The sequence below is a fragment of the Amaranthus tricolor genome, chromosome 7 (assembly GCF_026212465.1).
Source record: "Amaranthus tricolor cultivar Red isolate AtriRed21 chromosome 7, ASM2621246v1, whole genome shotgun sequence".
In the NCBI taxonomy this organism is placed as follows: Eukaryota; Viridiplantae; Streptophyta; class Magnoliopsida; order Caryophyllales; family Amaranthaceae; genus Amaranthus; species Amaranthus tricolor.
Genome location: NC_080053.1, coordinates 26622506 through 26640532, shown reverse-complemented (window position 1 = coordinate 26640532; position 18027 = coordinate 26622506). Strand labels below are relative to the sequence as shown.

Here is an 18027-nt window from a genome sequence, read left to right as displayed (position 1 = left end):
ACCAAAAGGTTGATGATAGCCCAAACAAATGGGATATAAATTGTCTTTATTTTATTTTATTTTTTTGGATTACAATACATTACTATAAATAATTATTAATAGTGTAATTAAATTGACAAAAATAAGTGATAATTAAGTTATAAGAGATTTTACTCAATGATAGAGGTTGTGTTGTGAAGTTAATTTTAGGTTCAAAAGTTATAGGGGGCGATTGGGTAATTGCATTAAAAATTGTATTGTTAAATTGAACATATAATATAATATAAATATATTATAAAAAATAAAAATCTTACTTTTAGTAATACTCATTAAAGTGAACCTTTTCCCATAATATTGCCAAAGGAAAAATTATTTCCCACTTTGCATGAAATGGAAAAGTATTTCCCACAATATCGTCCACATAGGATAGGTGTGAGAAAATTTTTTTTTCTTCTTTTTTAATATAACCACTACATCAATTAGCGGTTTTGTTTAAGAATTTGCACTCCTTCGCTCTTCTGCCGCAGCTGCTTTAAAAAAAAATTCTTCACTCTCATTTACTTCATATTTACAATTCCTCTCATTCAACTAAACTAATCAACTTCATTCCCATCTTCTCTTTCTTTACTTGTTTATTTTCATCCTCATTTAAGGTATGAATATAACCCTAATTATTTTCAATTTGCAAATTGTTTTTTTGTTCATTATTATTGTCATTTGAAGTTATAAATACATTGATTGTTTGTTACATTCTCTTGATTTCATTATTTAAGTTTATATTTTACACAGTTATAGTTGAATTTTATGATTTGGTTTGTATGCATATAAAGTGTTTGATAAAATTCTTCAATGAAAGTTTACTACTTTGTAGGGTTAGTTTAATGGTTTTAGTATATATTCATGGTATTTTTAGCTTTATATTTGAATTGAACATTCTAATAAGTGTTCTAATACCTTAACATTACACATTCTCGTATTCACATTTACACTTCCCTTACTCACGATCAACAATAAAGTGTATGTGAAATCACATGAAAAACATGCTTGTGTTTGCAGAATATGGATCATTATCCCGTTATAGTGTATTGGGGTGGGGAAGTAAGTTATATTGGATCCGATGTTGTGTATAATAGAGGATTAAATACAGTGATGTTTATCCATCGTTAGAATACTAATTTTGAGGTGTTTCATAGCAAAGTCTGTGATGTAATTAGTTGTGATCGCAACTCTTTTATGTTAAAAATCGAGATGAAATATCCGGTGACTGGGAAAAATGTGTTAGTTCCGATTAAGAATGATGAAAGTATAAATGCTCTTGCTTATGTGTCATCACAAGCCCCTGGAACGACAATGGAGGTTTTATGTTGAATTGGTTGCAAATTTGGATAATGCGAGGAAAGTCATGACTAGCATGGAACTTCCAAAATCAGGTCCTAGTGTACGTCATGATACATTCACAAAAATGTTAAGTAACCCAAATTACGTTAATGAGCACTTGGATGAGTTTACCTCTCCAACTCATTCACGTGGCATTGGTGGTGGTGTAATGAACACCTGTTCCACGAGTCACTTGGGTAGGCGTAATGCGAACGAGGTTGACTCTTTAGATCAGGAGGATGAGCATCTTGATTCTGATTCAGAGGAGGATGATGACAAAAGATAAGCTCTAGATGCAGCGATTAGAGATGGTGCTTCATCTCAAGACTAGTTTAGAATTGATGAGGTTGATCAAAGATCGATTGATGCATGGATGACCTGGAACGATGATAACTCCATGAATGAAAATGAAGACTTTAGGATAGGGCAAGAGTTTAGCTACTTTGACCACCTTAAGAAGAATGTTAAAGCATGGGCGATTTGCCGATTTCTAATAATAGAAACTTCCGTGTAATTGAGTCGGAGCCTTCAAAGTACGTTATCCAATGCACTAATGCGGAGAATATAGGTTGTGAATGGAGGATGCGAGCTATTATGACCGCCATAGGATCATTTAAGATTGTGTGATATAAGGGTCATAATCAAGATTGCAAAGCACATTACAGTGACGACCATCCCCTCCTTAGTTATATGAATTTGTTGCTAATATTATCGTGGATATGATCAGAGTTGATCCAGTGTTCAAGGTGAAGTCAATCGTTAATTTTGTAAAAAATAAATACGGATTTGTTATAACATATAAGAGAGCTTGGTTGGCCAAAAATAAGGCTATAACAAAAGTATTTCGGGATTGGGATAAGTCCTTTGAGGAGCTTCCAAGGTACCTACAGGCATTTATGCAATCTAATCCAGGAACTGTGGTGCAATGGGAAGTCCAACCGATAATGGATCCTACTAGAGTGATGTTTCAGAGAATTTTTTGGGCTTTCAGACCATCCATTAAGGGTTTTCCCCACTGTCGTCCCCTTATTTCTATAGATGGTACACATTTTTACGGAAAATACAGAGGCACACTTATGATTGCTATGGTGATAGATGCAAATTCTCAGTTGTTCCCACTTGCCTTTGCCGTTGTGGAGGGAGAGAGTAATGACACATGGAGTTGGTTCTTGGATTGTATAAGGCATTATGTCACTAAGAGGGACGGCTTATGTGTTATATCTGATCGTTACAAGGGAATTTTGCATGCAATGAATAGAGTTGGAAAAGGTTGGGAAGAGCCATTTGCATTCCGTCGATTTTGTAAACGTCATCTAGCTTCGAACGTGCATAAGAAGTTCAAAAACATAGCAGTTAAAAACTTATTTGGAAAAGCTTCTGAACAGACAAAGATTTGGAAATTTAATTTCTTCATGAATCGCTTTAAAGAGTTTAATGACGACGCGTATAAGTACTTAGTGGATAGTTCTATTCCTGAGTGCCAATGGACTTTGATTCATGATGGAGGGCATCGATATGGAGTGAAAACTACAAACATATCTGAAGCATTCAATGGCGTAATGAAGGGGGTCAGGTATCTCTCAATCACTTCATTGGTTAGGATGACATTCTTCCGGGTTAACGAATACTTTACCACGAGAAGGGATTTAGGGAGAAACAGATTAGAGAATGGACATGTGTATGCCAAGAAACCAACTGATACGATTGATAAGAATGCTGAAAAGGCACGCTTTCATGATGTTAGGATATATGACACAATACGTGGGCTATTTGAGGTCACCACTGGTTGTGGCAACATGATAGTAGGAAAAGGTGGAAAATGCTACATGGTTGACCTCACAGCAACATCATGCTCCTGTCAGAAACCAACCATGTTCAAGTTTTCGTGCTCACATGTTCTTGCAGTATGTCGAGCTGGTAACATTTCGTATGATGCTTTTGTGGACCCTTCGTTTCACAATACAAAATACGTATCCACATATAAGAAGGCCTTTATGCCTATTCCAGACATGTTCACCTATGATCCTTGGAATGGTCCTACAGTTGTTCCAAATCCCTCAACTAAGCGTGGAAAGGGTCATCCGCGATCAACTCGTATACGGAACGAAATGGATGCACCATCGACGCATCCTCGTAACACATGTAGCATTTGTGGATTTAGTGGTCATAATAAGAAAACATGTCCTCAAAGGTAAACAAAGTATGTTTTTTTTAATATTTTGTAATCATGTTGAGTCTGATAGTATTTTTGTGAATTTTATAACATTTATGTATGCAACAACGATAATGGCGATGTCAGGCCCAGTTGATCCATCAGTGCTTACGCTTCAGGCGACACACAGGAGCTTAGCTGCCTGGGAGGGCTCCACTACCCAGTTGGTTACTCGGCAGCACTACCAGGCGAGTACGTTACATTGGGAGGTGGATGACAGAGTATTAGAGGTAGTGGAATTAACTGGTTTTAGTTACATTCACAGGTTGTTGGGCGGGGGTTTAGAGCTCGATCGAGCTCTTATCACTGCATTAGTGGAGAGGTGGAGGCCGGAGACTTACACCTTCCACCTTACGGTTGGCGAGGCAACGATCACGTTGCAAGATGTGGCAGTTATAATGGGACTGCCCATTGAAGGACAAGCAGTGATAGGTCATAGAGAGGGAAATTGGCCAGCATTAGTTCATGAGCTACTAGGGGTTTGGCCAGAAAACCCTCAAGACCCCACACAGTCGAAGATCATCACTAGATCGTGGTTGAAGGTGACTTGGTTCAGAGAGCATTTTAGCGCGCTAGAGGATGACACGGATGATATTACGGTTGATAGACATGCGTGAGCGTACATTTTGTACCTGTTTGGATACATCTTGTTTCCAGACAAGAGCGGTGACTCGGTGCAATTGATCTATCTCCCTCTATTAGGAGACTTGGAGCGGGTAGATGAGTATAGTTGGGGAAGTGCTACCCTAGCGTATCTGTATCGTAATTTATGTCAAGCATCTCGTAAGGGTGCCAAGGATATTAGAGGTTGCTTGATGTTGTTACAGATATGGTCGTGGGAGCATATTCATATAGGGAGGCCTATAATTTGGACAATTTGACCCGCTGGGCAACATGATCAGGAAGATGATGCGGAGGATTTTGAACCGGTGTTAGGTTCACAACATCGTTGTGGGATGGATCCTTTAGCAGTAAGGTTGCAACACTCAATTCACTATTCAAATTCAAAATTTCACTATTTTATGATACATGAAAATATTAAACAATGTTAATTTGTTTGCAGCTAGCTTCGTGTATATCTTTCGAGGTCCCGCTCCCCAAATACTCTCGTCTACTACAGAGATGCACTTGATCGACAACGGGACGAGCAGGTTATTAACATTTACTATTTGTATTAGTTATGAATAAATTGTATGTATTACTGAGTATATTGATTTCTATTACAGATGACATGGCAGCCTTACACAGCGGCTAAGATGGACGCTCTGCCACACATTTGGAGATTGCATTATCCATTTATTTGCTTTGACATCGTCGAGCTACATCTCCCGGATCGTGTCATGCGTCAATTTGGTTTGGAGCAGGTTATTTCGCATGCCTGTGACACCCAACCTCAACTACATGCGATTGATCGGAGGACTGGGGACAAGAACTACGGCATATGACATAGATCGCAGGTAGATGCGTGGAATGACCGAGCATCTCGATTGGTTCGAGGAGATAACTACACCGGTCATAGCTCTGGTACGTACATGAATTGGTATAGGCGTATCTCCATATTACGCCTAACGAACACCACATTTGCGCAGCCAGGATCACATTACCATCTGACATCTACGTTACTGGTACATCTTCTTTTAGCACTCATAACATATAGTAATACTTTTATGTGATTTTTTTAACAATATAATGATAACATATAGGCTGAGCGCATCCGATCGGTGCTCATACAATGCAATGACACGATTCACAGGGTCGCTACATCGCCAGTTGATGTGGGGTATCGGCTATGTTCTCAGACCCTTGGCTCCATTAACGCCTCATTGATTGATGCATTGAGTCAGGCGGGGTATGAGTGCCTCATTCTGACTCCACCCATCATTGGCAAGGTAGATGACACATTCCATACTCCTTCTCCACGGAGTTCGGCCCACCGAGGTAGCTCTTCCAGAGGATCAAGTACTCGGTCTACAAGAGGTCGCGAGCGTTCATCTACTCGAGGTCAGCCCATCGACATCCGGTGCTATGTCGCCATTCGTTCCTCCAGCTTCCATGACCACTCCTCCTCCACATACATCGCTTCCGCTGAGGATCATTATATATCAGCGTGCTAGTTGTAACATTTAAGAAATTAATATTTTAAGACGAGTAAGTTTAAGAGAATTATCAGTGCGAGAATGATCTTAAATACACATGACATGAAACATTTTCAATTTAATTTCTTCCTTCTTTTTCTTTTCTTTTATTTTGATTAAAAGACCCAAACCCTTTCTCCCTCTCTCACATCGACAGCCCAGAAAAAACCCAGCCAAGAGCACCTTCCCTTCACGACATTCCTCTTTGAATCTTCAAACCTGTATTTCTCTAAATTCCTATGAAGAAAACATCAATGGCTGCAGGGGCATGACCGTTCTTCTTCCCTCTGATCTTCGAAGGACCTGCGAGCAAAATCAGTGAGTCCTTCTTCTTCATTTCGTGATTTTCAAGGTAGATTATCTATACTTCTACATTCTTGATTGTTTTGTAAATTATGGCTAATTGATCTTTCTTGCTCATTTCCCTCTGAATTCGAACCACAAATGAGTGTAGAATCATCTGAAAAGTTCCCTTCCTTGACCTTGAATTCTGCCGATTTGGGGAAGGAATCAGTGAGTTTTGGTCCTGTTGATTAAACATCAAGTCCAAGCCAAAAATAAAGCTTTGAACCTGAATTTTTTCGTTTCTTCCTGTTGCAAACAAAAGGTAGTCCTTCTTGATTTCTTTCCTTGTTTTTCCTTAATAATTATGCTCTTATTCATATAATTTTCCTTGTATAATCTTTCATTTATGTGTTAAACCCTAAATGTTGTTGAATCTTGGAATGTGTATGAGTTAGTAGATGAGTCATTAAATTGGAAATTCATGGAAAATGTGTTATTAGTGAGTTATGTGATAATGAGAATTTAAGTGTAGGCTATGATTTTAGTAGTAGATTATTCGAATGATTTAGTTATGGATAGTTCAGTGTTCTTGGATGTAATATTAACCTTTTCAAATTATGGTAATGGTTAAATGTTGATTGATTGGTTGTTATTGAAGGTATCTAGGGTTCATGTGGAAATTATTAGTTGAATGGATAGACTAGCTGAATCTTTCTTTTGGATAGTTTGTTAATCTTGTTTAGTTTCTTGGTTTTGAGTTTAAATGAACATGGAAGTTTTTGAATTGGAATACAAAGGGAATTGTGGAGACGTATAATCATTACAAGAATATAAGCAAGACTAAAGCAAGGTTATTTATTTTGATGATATTGAGGGTTGGAGTTAGGACTTGCACAATCTCTGAAATGAGAAATATTAGAATAGAAGATGGAACTAAGATGCATTCCTAGGATGAGATGCAATGAGCTATATGAATCTAGTTGTAGTATCGTATCCTTTGTTGTGATGCTATATTTGTTATGCTTCAGAAGGAGACATTATCGAGGAGCCCTTCTAGCGATCGCGGAGTACTAGATTTAGCTTCTTGAAGCGTTCTTTTTGGTGAGTAGTAGTAGTCCCTTAAAGGGTCTGGCCAGACTACATTCTTGAAAATAAACTTTTTACTAAAGCTCTTTTGAATTGGAAATTGTTGAGACAAATATTGTTGTGAATGCTTATGCTGATATTGTGATATGTCAATGGATCGGGCTTGCAAGCTGGTCATTGACGGAGTTGAGGAACATTGTTCCCTACTCCCTGTTTTTGAAGCGAATTTTCATTCAGATATTGACTAGCTTCACCCGAGAGTGACATAGCCTTAGAGCTATGGATGTTCCTCTCAACTAGACTCCCTATGCGCACATAGATCTAGGAAATTGATGTTGCTTTTAAACCTATGATTTGAATTACTGTGTTTTGTTATTTTGGATTGTTATTTCTCATTCAGTTTAATATAACCTTCTGTTGTTTCCAACTTTTAATTTGTCTACAGATCGGAACCAGTCGGGATTAATGGATTAGCGAAGGTGATTAGAGGTTCCAAGGAAGTATATTGAGCTGAGCACTTAGGAATTTGTAGTTTTGTATTAAGATTTTGGATAAATGTAAATTTGACTTGGTTGTGTTGGTTATATCGGACTTGTAGAGAATTGTATGATTATCCTTTGCTCTAGTTAGATGTTTGTTTTGAGTTATAGCTGAGTTAGTTACGTTAAAGGGCTGATGATCCCTTTACTCAAGTTTTAAAAGTGTGATTTCAGTTTTTGGGGAAATGAACCTCATGATGACCCTGTTTACTCAGTCAACGGTAAGTCGGGTTGTTATACTAGTCAACGACGAGCTCCTGCTCTTAATATCATTGCAGAGGTTGACGAGTATACACCATCATCATCCACCGGTACGCACAACAAAAGGGTCCGGGGATTATAGTTTAACAAACCTTGTATCAAATTATATGATTTGAACTTCTTGTATAACTTTCCATGATTGTAATGTATCTTCGCATTATTTTCATAATTAATGTTTACAAATCAAGCTGGTTCGTAGTTGATTATTATGAAATAGATGGTATTGAACTGGTTCAATGCAGGTTGTGCTAACTATATGGGAATTGAAAGAAAAAATTAAAACGCTGGACGAGCACAGAGCAAACCGCCACATGAGATGGCAGTTTACCAGGACAAAACCGCCAAATGAGGTGGCGATTTGCCCTAACCAAACCGCTACTTCATGTGGCGGTTTACTGGTTAATGCAAACCGCCATCTCATTTGGCGGTTTTGTCTGGAATATTTTTTTAAAAAAATTTTCACGTGGACGGTATTGTGAGAAATACTTTTTCATTTCATACAAAGTGGGAAATAGTTTTCATTTTTGCAATATTATTGGAAAAGATTCCATTAAAGTAGTATTTTTAATTGAAACAATGTAAAAAATTGTATAGCAAAGCTACAATTTTTAAAAATTGAACAAATTTTGATATATAGTAATGATATGTAATTCGAAAATTATTTGTTGTTACCTTAAATTCAAGAGCTCTATCAAAAAAAAAATCTCAACAGCCGAAGTCATGTGTCCATTTATATCAAAAAAAATTTGCACCAGCCGGGAATCGAACCCGGGTCTGTACCGTGGCAGGGTACTATTCTACCACTAGACCACTGGTGCTTTGATAATTTTGGTTTATGGTAATTTTTTTTATAAAAACGTGTTGAAAGATTTAACACCGAAACAAATTGAGGCCTTTGAGGGAAGAGAAGAGATTTTTCAAATGTGTATTGAGACTTGAGAGAGATTATATTATGGAGGATCGGAGACCATCGATTTATAGGATTGAAGACCACTAAACAACTATAATTGACTATCACAAATTCGAAATCCTCAACAACAATTACAAAATATCTATAACAAGAGAAATACTTGCTATATTAAATTCATATTTAATTCAATAAAAATCAATTCGACTTTATAAATGACGTACATGTATAATAGCATTAATTGAGCAACTTAAATAATAAATGAGAGGAAAAGTTGTCTAAAATAATCCCACCTATTGTCAATCTGTTATGAATAATCTATACTATTGATTATTTCTAAATTATCCAATATTTGTATTATTTGTTGACAGCACCCATTTTTACATTTTAACCGGCTAATACAAATACTTAACAACAAAGAGGAGTAGGATAAGACTAACGAAGAAGAATAAGAGGGAAGAAGAAGTGAGTGTAACAACTAGTATGTACTTATAATAGCCGATTAAAATGTAAAAAGGGGTGTTGTCAGCAAATACTATACAAAGGTTGGATTATTTATAAATAATTAATAGTAGAAATTATTTACAGCCGATAGACAATAAATGAGATTATTACGGACAATTTATTCTAAATAAGAAGATGAATAATATAATTTGTCAATATTACAAATAAAGAAATTTAAAATTCTTAACTTCCAAATTTCAATAATGAAAACAAGTAGTTGGCATTGTTATTACACTACGGTAGATCGGTACCTAGGGATGGTCATGGGTCCAGAACCCTGTAGGACCCGCCCCTTTTATAAGGGTCTGGGTCTTAATTTTTGAGACCCGTCGGATCCGGGTCCGGGTCTGGATCCAAATTTTTTTACGGGTCCGGGTCCGGGTCCTAAGATGAAGTCCCGGACCCGGACCCGGACCCTAAACTTTTAAATTTTAAATTTTATATTTTTCACTGGATGGGCGTGGAACTGGGAGCAGTGGGCCATTCTCATTCTCAAATATCAAAAATCCTCGAAAACCCAATTTTTTTCTCTTCTCCAATCTCGACTTCTCCTGTCCAGTTCTCCTCTAATCCTGTGCGGCTGTGCCTTTTCGACTTCTCCTCTAAATCCATAATCCTCCGCCTTCTCGACTTCTCGACATCTTTCTAGTTTCTCTGGCTCTAGTCCTCCGCGGCTCCACCTCTGCGACATCACCATCGCCATCGCCATAGCCGTCGCCTCGAAAACTCCAGGTATTCCATTTCTTTGATTTTGTTTAATTTTTCTTTAATTTTTCTTTGTATTGTGTATTAATTTTCTCCATTTTTTGTTCTAGAATCATCTGACTTGTAATATATATGTTGTGGGATCTCAAGAAACTGACTTGTAAATTGTAATATCTGAAAATTTGGGTCTTTTGAAACTGACTTCTCTTTCATTATTAGGGATTTCGTTATACTGTAAGTTTTTGAATACTTATGATTGTTAATTTTTTTGATTTATATGTAAGTTTTAGCTTTCTATTTTGGAATGTATGTCCTCAGCCCCTCACTGTATCATCTGTATGCTGTGTGTCTGTATCACTGTATCATCTGTATCACTGTATGACTGTATGCCCTCAGCCCCTCTTAAATCTATTGTTATGATTTGAAAACGAATTTAGATTTATTGTTATGGTTTTGATATGAAATATATTGATTGAATAGGTGTTTAAATTTAGATTTATAGTCGTATTCGTATAGATAATGGATGAAAATCAATCACAATGTATGTCCAAATCAGTGGCACAACCACAAAATGATTTTGGTATGGAGTCAAAAAATACATTGAATGTGGATGAAGAAGGGTTCATTAATGATAATGTTGATGGTATTCCAAGTTCTTGCACAAAAGATAAGGGAAGGAAAACAACCTCTGAGGCATGGAATTATTTTGTAAGAGAGGAAGTAAATGGTGTGACTAGAGCTGTTTGTAAGCATTGTGGTGTTAGTCTAGTAACTGGTGGTAGTAGTGGAACTTCTCATCTCTTGAAACACGCAAAGAAAGTTAATGATGCAAAGGTAATGATGGATTGTTTGTCTCAATATTGTTTAGAAAATAAAATATCTGTTGTTGTTGTTGATAATGCCACTACTAATGATGCAATGATGAAGATTTTAATGAATAAGTTTGAGAAAAGGTCTTTGATGCTTGAGGGTGATCTTTTGCATTTACGTTGTAGTGCTCACATATTGAACCTAATAGTTCAAGATGGATTAGGGGTTATTAGTTCTGCGATTGAAAAAGTTCGTGATTGTGTGTCTTTTTGGATGTCAACTCCTAAAAGAATTGAAAAATTTGAGGAGGCTTGTCGTTTTTTGAACTTAGTTAACATTAAAAAACCTAGTCTTGATTGTAAAACAAGATGGAATTCAACCTACTTGATGCTTAAAAGTGTTTTGCCGTTTAAAGATGTGTTTTCAAGGTTAAGGCGAGTGAATAAAAAGATGAATTTTGTTGTTCCTAGTGATAAGGATTGGGAATTAGCTGAGCTTGTTTGTGATAAGTTAGAAATTTTTTACAATACAACTAATGTTTTTTCTGGAAGAAAGTTTATCACTATCAATCTTTTTTTCCGAAGGGTTTGTGAGATTAAGCTTGCTATGGGTAGGTGGTTACAAAGTGATGTTGAAATTATTAGATTGATGACAGAAAATATGCTTGAAAAATTTGACAAGTATTGGGAAAATATGTGTGAACTTTTGGCTATTGCTACTATCTTAGACCCGAGAAATAAAATGGATTGTGTGGAGTTTTATTTTAGGAAGTTTTTTGATGTTAATGAGGTTGATATGCAATTAGCAAGAGTTCGTAGGTGTCTTGATAATTTGGTTGTGGAATATCAAAGGAAAAGTGATATTGTGAAAAATGTGAATGATGTTGGGCAAAGTAGGAAACGACCTGCACCAAGTTCTATAGACAGTGCACAAGATGAATTTGCTCAATCTAAGAGAACTAAGGTTAGAAAGGTGAATAGGTGTGAATTGGATTTTTATTTAGAAGAAGAACCATTATCGGATGATGAGGATTTGGATATCCTTTATTGGTGGAAAGTAAATACGAAGTATCCGACTTTGCAAAAGATTGCGAAAGATATTCTTGCCATTCATGTTTCTTTCGTTGCTTCAGAAAGTGCTTTTAGTACCGGAGGAAGATTTATTAGCCCTCATCGTTCAAGACTTCATTCACAAACTGTGGAAGCACTAATGTGTTTACAAAATTGGATGATGGAAGACATAAAAGGTAAAAGTCTAACTTAACTGATTTAGTATTGGTTTTGTTTTTGGTTGGTTATCTTATTTTGTTTTTGTTTTTAAAATCTTTTTCTAAGGTTCTTCGAAAGATGCTTATGCTTGCTCCACAGTAATTGATGATTCGGATGTTGATGAAGAACAACAAATAGATGCGATTCAACTAGTACGCTTTAACTTTAATGGATTTGTTTTTATTTACTTTTTCTTTATTGAAAAACTAACTTATACTTGTTTGATATTTCCTTTAGGATCTTGATGAAGTTGAAGAAGATTGATCAAAATTTATTGTAATTTTTAATGTTATGAAATATACACTATGTTTCTCATTTAGTCTTTCATATTTGATTTTTAATCATGTATTTAGACAAGTGTTTTTACGTTTTAGTATTTATTTTGTATTTGAATTTCATGGACTCGAACAAGTATTTGTAATAAGATAATAAGTTGCTTACAAAAATACAAAAAAACTCGAAAAAGGTTCAATTTTGACAAATTAAAGATGCTTTGTATAAGACCCATTAAGGACCCTAGACCCTGTCAGACCCGTAGGGTCCGGGTCCGGATCTGAAAATTTTAGACCCTTAGGGTCCGGATCGGGGTCTGGATCCAAAAAAAAATAGGGTCCGGGTCCGGGTCTGACCAGACCCGCTCCAGACCCGCCCCATGACCATCCCTATCGGTACCTATTGACTTCTAATGATATGTAGGAAACCAAAACTCTAAACAAGAATAATATCACGTCCACCAATAGATAAAGTGTATTCTTTACTAATTTAGAAATTCTTGTGAGAGATCATTTTTAATTGGGTCAATTTGTATATTTTTTTTAAAAATAAAGTAAGTATTACATGCTTACTCGTTGGGATTTTATGATATCTTAAGTAGGCATTTAAGATATTGTAAGTAAACATTAAGGATATAGTAAGTAGATATTAAAAATGATGTAAGTAGGCATAAGGATATTGTAAATAGGCATTAAGAATACTGCAAATAGGCATTAAGGATACTGTAAATAGGCATTAAGAATACTGTAAATAGACATTAAGGATGATGTATATAGACATTAAGGATGATATAAGTAGGCATTAAAGATATAGTAAGTAGACATTAAACTTTAACAGACATGGCCTAATAACTAATAAGGTAACTATAAGTAGGCCTTAAGGATATTGTAAGTAAGCATTAAGAAACGATAAGTAGGCATTACGGATAACGTAAGTAGACGTTAAGAATAATCTGAGTAGGCATTAGGATACGGTACATAGGCATTAAGCTTTAATGGATTGGGGATGAAAGACAGTTTCTAAGAAGACCAATTGTTTCTAATTACTTGTAAAATTTGTTATAATTATGTTAAATGGATGTTAATTATTGCTAATCCCATAATGAACAAAAACTATTTTGACGATAATGTACAATATTTTTTGGGGAATTTAGAAAAAAAAAAAAAAAAAACCTTTGTCCTATATTTATTAAAAACAAAACCATAGATTAGCAAACTACCTACTAGGCTACTACTCCTAGTAACCCTAGATAACTCTTGCTAGTAGCTTCGAGTTGCTAATAAAAGTGATATATTTTCTTCTTATATACAGTCTTAAGGTCTGTATATATCATTCTCCTTGAAAAAAACAAGATGATCAAGATGAAAACAAGAATAAATATAGTTTTAATGTTTTTTTCCGAATTACCACTTTGGTGTTGTGTTTCATAAAAAAAGTTAAAGCTATAAATCGTAAAAGGTTTAAGTTTTAAAATTATAATTCACAATTATTCGATATATGATGAATCTGATATGAACACAAAATTCAATTTTATTTTATTTTATTTTATTTTGTTTCGAAATCGATTTGATAAGCCCATGAAATACCACTACTCCCAACTCCTAACTCCCCACAAACACCTTTAACTCCCCTATCTAGAAAGCATAAAGATTAGGAAGGGAGTTCTAGGATTCTACGTAGAGGCGAAGGATGATGATGGAAGTGTTGCAGAGATTGTTGTTTCCGCCACCACCATCAATTTTTGTGAATTGTATGTCATTCATAAGCTTTGGATCACTTGCTAATGCTGGTTTCTCGGAATTGAGGGGTAAACATATGCAGTATTCTAAGTTTACCAATTCCGATCCCAAAAAACCTAACCCTAAATTTTCCAGTAAAATTGGAATGTCAATTCTCTATGCTCCTTCCTTTGTCTTTGGTGCTGCTTCCTTTTTCATCTTCCCTGATCATGGCCTTCGCTTTCTTTTGCTTCGTCTGGCTCTTACTATCCATTTCCTCAAAAGGGTCCTTGAGGTATTTTCCTAATCTTTTCTGATTCTGATTCTTATTCTTATTTATTTGTTAATTTGATCCTTGTTTGTTCCCCTATGCAATTGCTTGGTTTATTTTTATTCTAAATTACAATTTTTGCATGTTGGGTTAATTGAAAATTGGTTGACTGTATATTGGGGCCTCAATCATCAATTGAGCTTGAGGAATGATCAGTGTGCTGCTTCCTCTTGTGTGAGGGGGCTTGATAAAGGGGTTGTGATAGAGTATGTAACATGTATTATCATCTTATATTGGTTGAGTGGTTCCTTAGACAAAAATAGCCAATTATTCTTAAAGGGTAATGTTGACCTAGATAAGAGCTGCTTAATGGCACTGGGAGATCCCTAAAAAGATTGTTTGAAATGAGCAAAGGTTTACATATAAGTATTCATCCATATGAACGGTTTTCATCAATGTTAGCAAAAGATTGGCCAGAAAGGAACTCAATATCTTTTATAAGTTGTTTATTTATTTCTTTCATACCAGTCTTTTTCATTCAGCACATCTCAAGGTGGAACCTTCAAGGGGTCGGTAGTGTGATATTTATTTCGGGTATAAGGGTATTTTTGATATATTGGATATAAGGGTATTATGTGTATTTTAATATCAATAGTTAGAGAAATTAGTATAAATACTCAAATATGTAATAGTTCTAGGCTATTAAGCATTTTGATGAAATAAAAGTCTCTTTGTAGTTAGCAGCACTCGAAGTCTGCCACATTTGCTCATCTTATATATTGTTTCCTTGTTTACAACATTATTCACAAAACCCAGTTGTAGGCTATTACAGGGTATTAATTTGGTGTGAGAACTCTGTTTTGAGTTATATTATTATGGTGGAGTGTGGATTAACTACTATCTCTAATATCTATTCATAAATCATAATAATACACAGCTAGAGGTGGGCAAATGGGTCAAAATGAAGTTGCTTAAAGATGTTTACCAAGGTATGCACAAAACCTAAAAATGGTCCAAACCAAAAAACCTGAAATATGACACGATGACCTAAATACACACCAATACACTGCCTAGCTTCTAGCACTTCCGAGTGATAATGTGTTTTTTTGTTCATCATTCATTTTTTATTGAATCATATGTTTTGACAAAAAGGGTGGGTTGCTCCTTGTTGATTGTTTTTCTATAGATCAATAATCTTAATTCACAAATTGCAACTTTGAAGTTTGAACAAACACCAGCTTGTAGTTTGTTTGCAGTGTGAGCTGGTAATTCAAAGGAAATACAAAAAGGATGGAATAGTTTCCTTGAGGTGTACCACTCGCAAGTCGCAATACATGAAAGATGAAACTACTCACCTAGTTTAAATTACATTTATTGAACTACTTATATGTTATCTCTATGTTTTTGTATGAAAAAAACTTTCTACTCCTGTGTTAAGTACTTTTTCTTGTGTGTGAACTCCTGCCAGATAAACTTTTTGTTATAATTTTAGTAACATGCCTGATAGTTCTCATAAGCCATAAATGTTCATATAAATTTTACATTTTAAAGAAAAGTTGTGCCGTTGCATGCTCATGATTGCGATAAACTATGACTGAAAAATGGCGCGCCATTTTATCGTTTGCTAAGGTGTTAAATACTGAATACAAATTGTTATCTTCGGGAAAGATAATATTGAACTGCCTATTGGATATGAGTTCGAGAAACTACTGTATTCTTTTTGTAAAGTCACTTGAGAAAATTTAGTGGCTTTTTGTTGGGTTAGAAATTTAGAATGTAGCCTTTAGCTAGTCAATATGGAAATAAGAGAATTACAGTTAATTATCAATACTAGGACTTAACTTCAAATCTGTGTGTTTAAATAGTGTTAGTTTTGATAGGATGTTGATGATCATTATCTTGGCTTAAGCACAATTTTTTGTGAAATACTTGCCAAGAAACCTTCGAAAGCAATGTACGGAGAAACATAGGTTAGCCTATTGGTTGAGGGTATTCCCTTTCATCCTTGAAACAGGGGTTCAATTTTCATCCCCTTACAGAAAGGATTGATTCCCTTTCCCTCCTTGCCTGTAGGATTTTTTAGACTACCTCCGAAATAAAAAAGAAAAGTGCTTCACCTGCAAGAGCGATGCAACTGCACAACTTTTGTTTTCCATGTCTGCATACGATCAACATTATGTTTGTATACGCCATTAATACTCTAGATTAGATTGATTTTACCATTCATTCTCTCTTTTCATCTCCCCTGATCTAACGTACTTGTATTGTGTGTTCATAGGTTTTGTTTGTTCACAAATTTGGTGACAGTGGAGTCGCCATTGATTCCGCAATCCCTATTACTCTTAGTTACTTCCTCTCCACAGCAACCATGATATATGCACAACACCTATCAGCTCAACTTCCAGAGCCACCAGTTGACCTCAAATATGTCGGAATCTCATTATTTTTGCTGGGGATTGCGGGCAACTTCTATCACCATTACATCCTATCTACCCTTCGGAAAGAGGGTGAAAAAGAGTACAAGATACCCAAGGGAGGTTTCTTCGATTTCGTGGTTTGCCCACATTATCTCTTTGAAGTATTGGGTTTTGTAGGTGTTTCTTGCATAGCTCAAACATTATACACCCTCGCATTCACGGCCGGAACCACATTGTATTTGATTGGTAGAAGTTATGCTACTAAGAAATGGTACTTGTCCAAGTTTGATGACTTCCCTAAGGATGCTAAGGTTTTTCTTCCTTTTATTTTCTAGTTGTAATCTTCAGAATTTTGGTGTGTGTAGAAGAATGGAACTAATATATAAGGTGTATTATTTTAGTATTTATTTGTACAATTGTACTTGTAATAAGTGAATACAATTGGCTAAGTGTAGTGAAAAAAATGAGAAAATTACATTTGAGTTTTTGATCACTAGACTACACTTTTTTTCACAAGATAGTAGATACACATACACCTTGTCTTTGGTCCCTTTAAAATGACTCAAAAAAAAATTGGAGAAAGAAATTGATTTTCCCATGAATAATTAATAAAGGTTACCGTTTCTCATTATTCTCTTATTCTCTAGTATAGGTTTATCTATGTGATTTATGTTATCGAATTATAAATTTTTGTGAAAGATTGTTTTTTTTTTTTTTTTTTTTTTTTTTTGTGTTCATGATGTTGACTTGGGATTTTTTTTATTTAATCGCAATGATTGTTGTCTGTTGATGATATTTTTTAAAGTCTAATTGATCAAATTATGACTATATATATGATCAATATTAAAATATTAATATGAGCATTATGGAAGTTAAAGAAAATAGTAGCTAAATTGTTATTTTTTTGAATTTTCTTTTAATAAATATTAAAATATTTTGAAAATCTTTATTTTATGAGCAATAGAGCTAGTTGAACCTCAGTCGAAACTCATAATAAAAATTTTAAAAAGTGTATTTTTTTCATTTGTTTTACATCATTTACATTTTTGAATAATGGGCCACAATTTTCTTTTAATCACATTCATACATTTAAAACCTCTATTAATTTCTTTTACACATCTCTCTTCATGCATATTAAATACCTACATTTTCCTTAAAAACATTTTATTTTTAATTCAGATCTTGATTCAAAGTGACGGAGTAGTATTCGGCCCAAAGGTTTAATAACAACTATTTTGAGAGACTGTCTCAATGAGAGACGAGTAAACTAGCAGCACAAT

The 18027-nt window shown here is 35.0% G+C and overlaps 2 protein-coding genes and 1 non-coding gene across 3 annotated transcripts; 2 read left to right on the top strand and 1 right to left on the bottom strand.

Moving 5' to 3' along the window:
* The first annotated feature begins 1664 nt into the window (after window positions 1-1664).
* On the top strand, window positions 1665-3551 carry LOC130818660 (uncharacterized). Its single transcript, XM_057684819.1, has 6 exons — window positions 1665-1702; window positions 2084-2102; window positions 2217-2539; window positions 2615-3034; window positions 3101-3168; window positions 3262-3551. The coding sequence occupies exons 1-6, from the start codon at window positions 1665-1667 to the stop codon at window positions 3549-3551; spliced, it is 1158 nt and encodes a 385-aa protein (XP_057540802.1).
* A 5070-nt stretch (window positions 3552-8621) lies between these two features.
* Window positions 8622-8692, bottom strand: TRNAG-GCC (transfer RNA glycine (anticodon GCC)). Its single transcript has one exon. It is a non-coding gene; the product is annotated as a tRNA-Gly (tRNA).
* A 5244-nt stretch (window positions 8693-13936) lies between these two features.
* Window positions 13937-17243, top strand: LOC130818113 (uncharacterized). Its single transcript, XM_057684154.1, has 2 exons — window positions 13937-14354; window positions 16609-17243. The coding sequence occupies exons 1-2, from the start codon at window positions 14031-14033 to the stop codon at window positions 17080-17082; spliced, it is 798 nt and encodes a 265-aa protein (XP_057540137.1). The 5' UTR covers window positions 13937-14030; the 3' UTR covers window positions 17083-17243.
* The last annotated feature ends 784 nt before the right edge of the window (window positions 17244-18027 follow it).

What these genes read in the sequence shown, in the direction of transcription:
- LOC130818660 (XM_057684819.1), top strand. Translation starts at nt 1,665, where the DNA reads ATGGTGCTTCATCTCAAGACTAGTTTAGAATTGATGAG. An exon ending in TGGTTCTTGGATTGTATAAG is followed by an intron (nt 2,540 to 2,614) that starts GCATTATGTCAC and finishes TGCAATGAATAG; the next exon opens with AGTTGGAAAAGGTTGGGAAG. An exon ending in CAACATGATAGTAGGAAAAG is followed by an intron (nt 3,169 to 3,261) that starts GTGGAAAATGCT and finishes ATGTTCTTGCAG; the next exon opens with TATGTCGAGCTGGTAACATT.
- LOC130818113 (XM_057684154.1), top strand. Translation starts at nt 14,031, where the DNA reads ATGATGATGGAAGTGTTGCAGAGATTGTTGTTTCCGCCACCACCATCA. An exon ending in TCCTCAAAAGGGTCCTTGAG is followed by an intron (nt 14,355 to 16,608) that starts GTATTTTCCTAA and finishes GTGTGTTCATAG; the next exon opens with GTTTTGTTTGTTCACAAATT.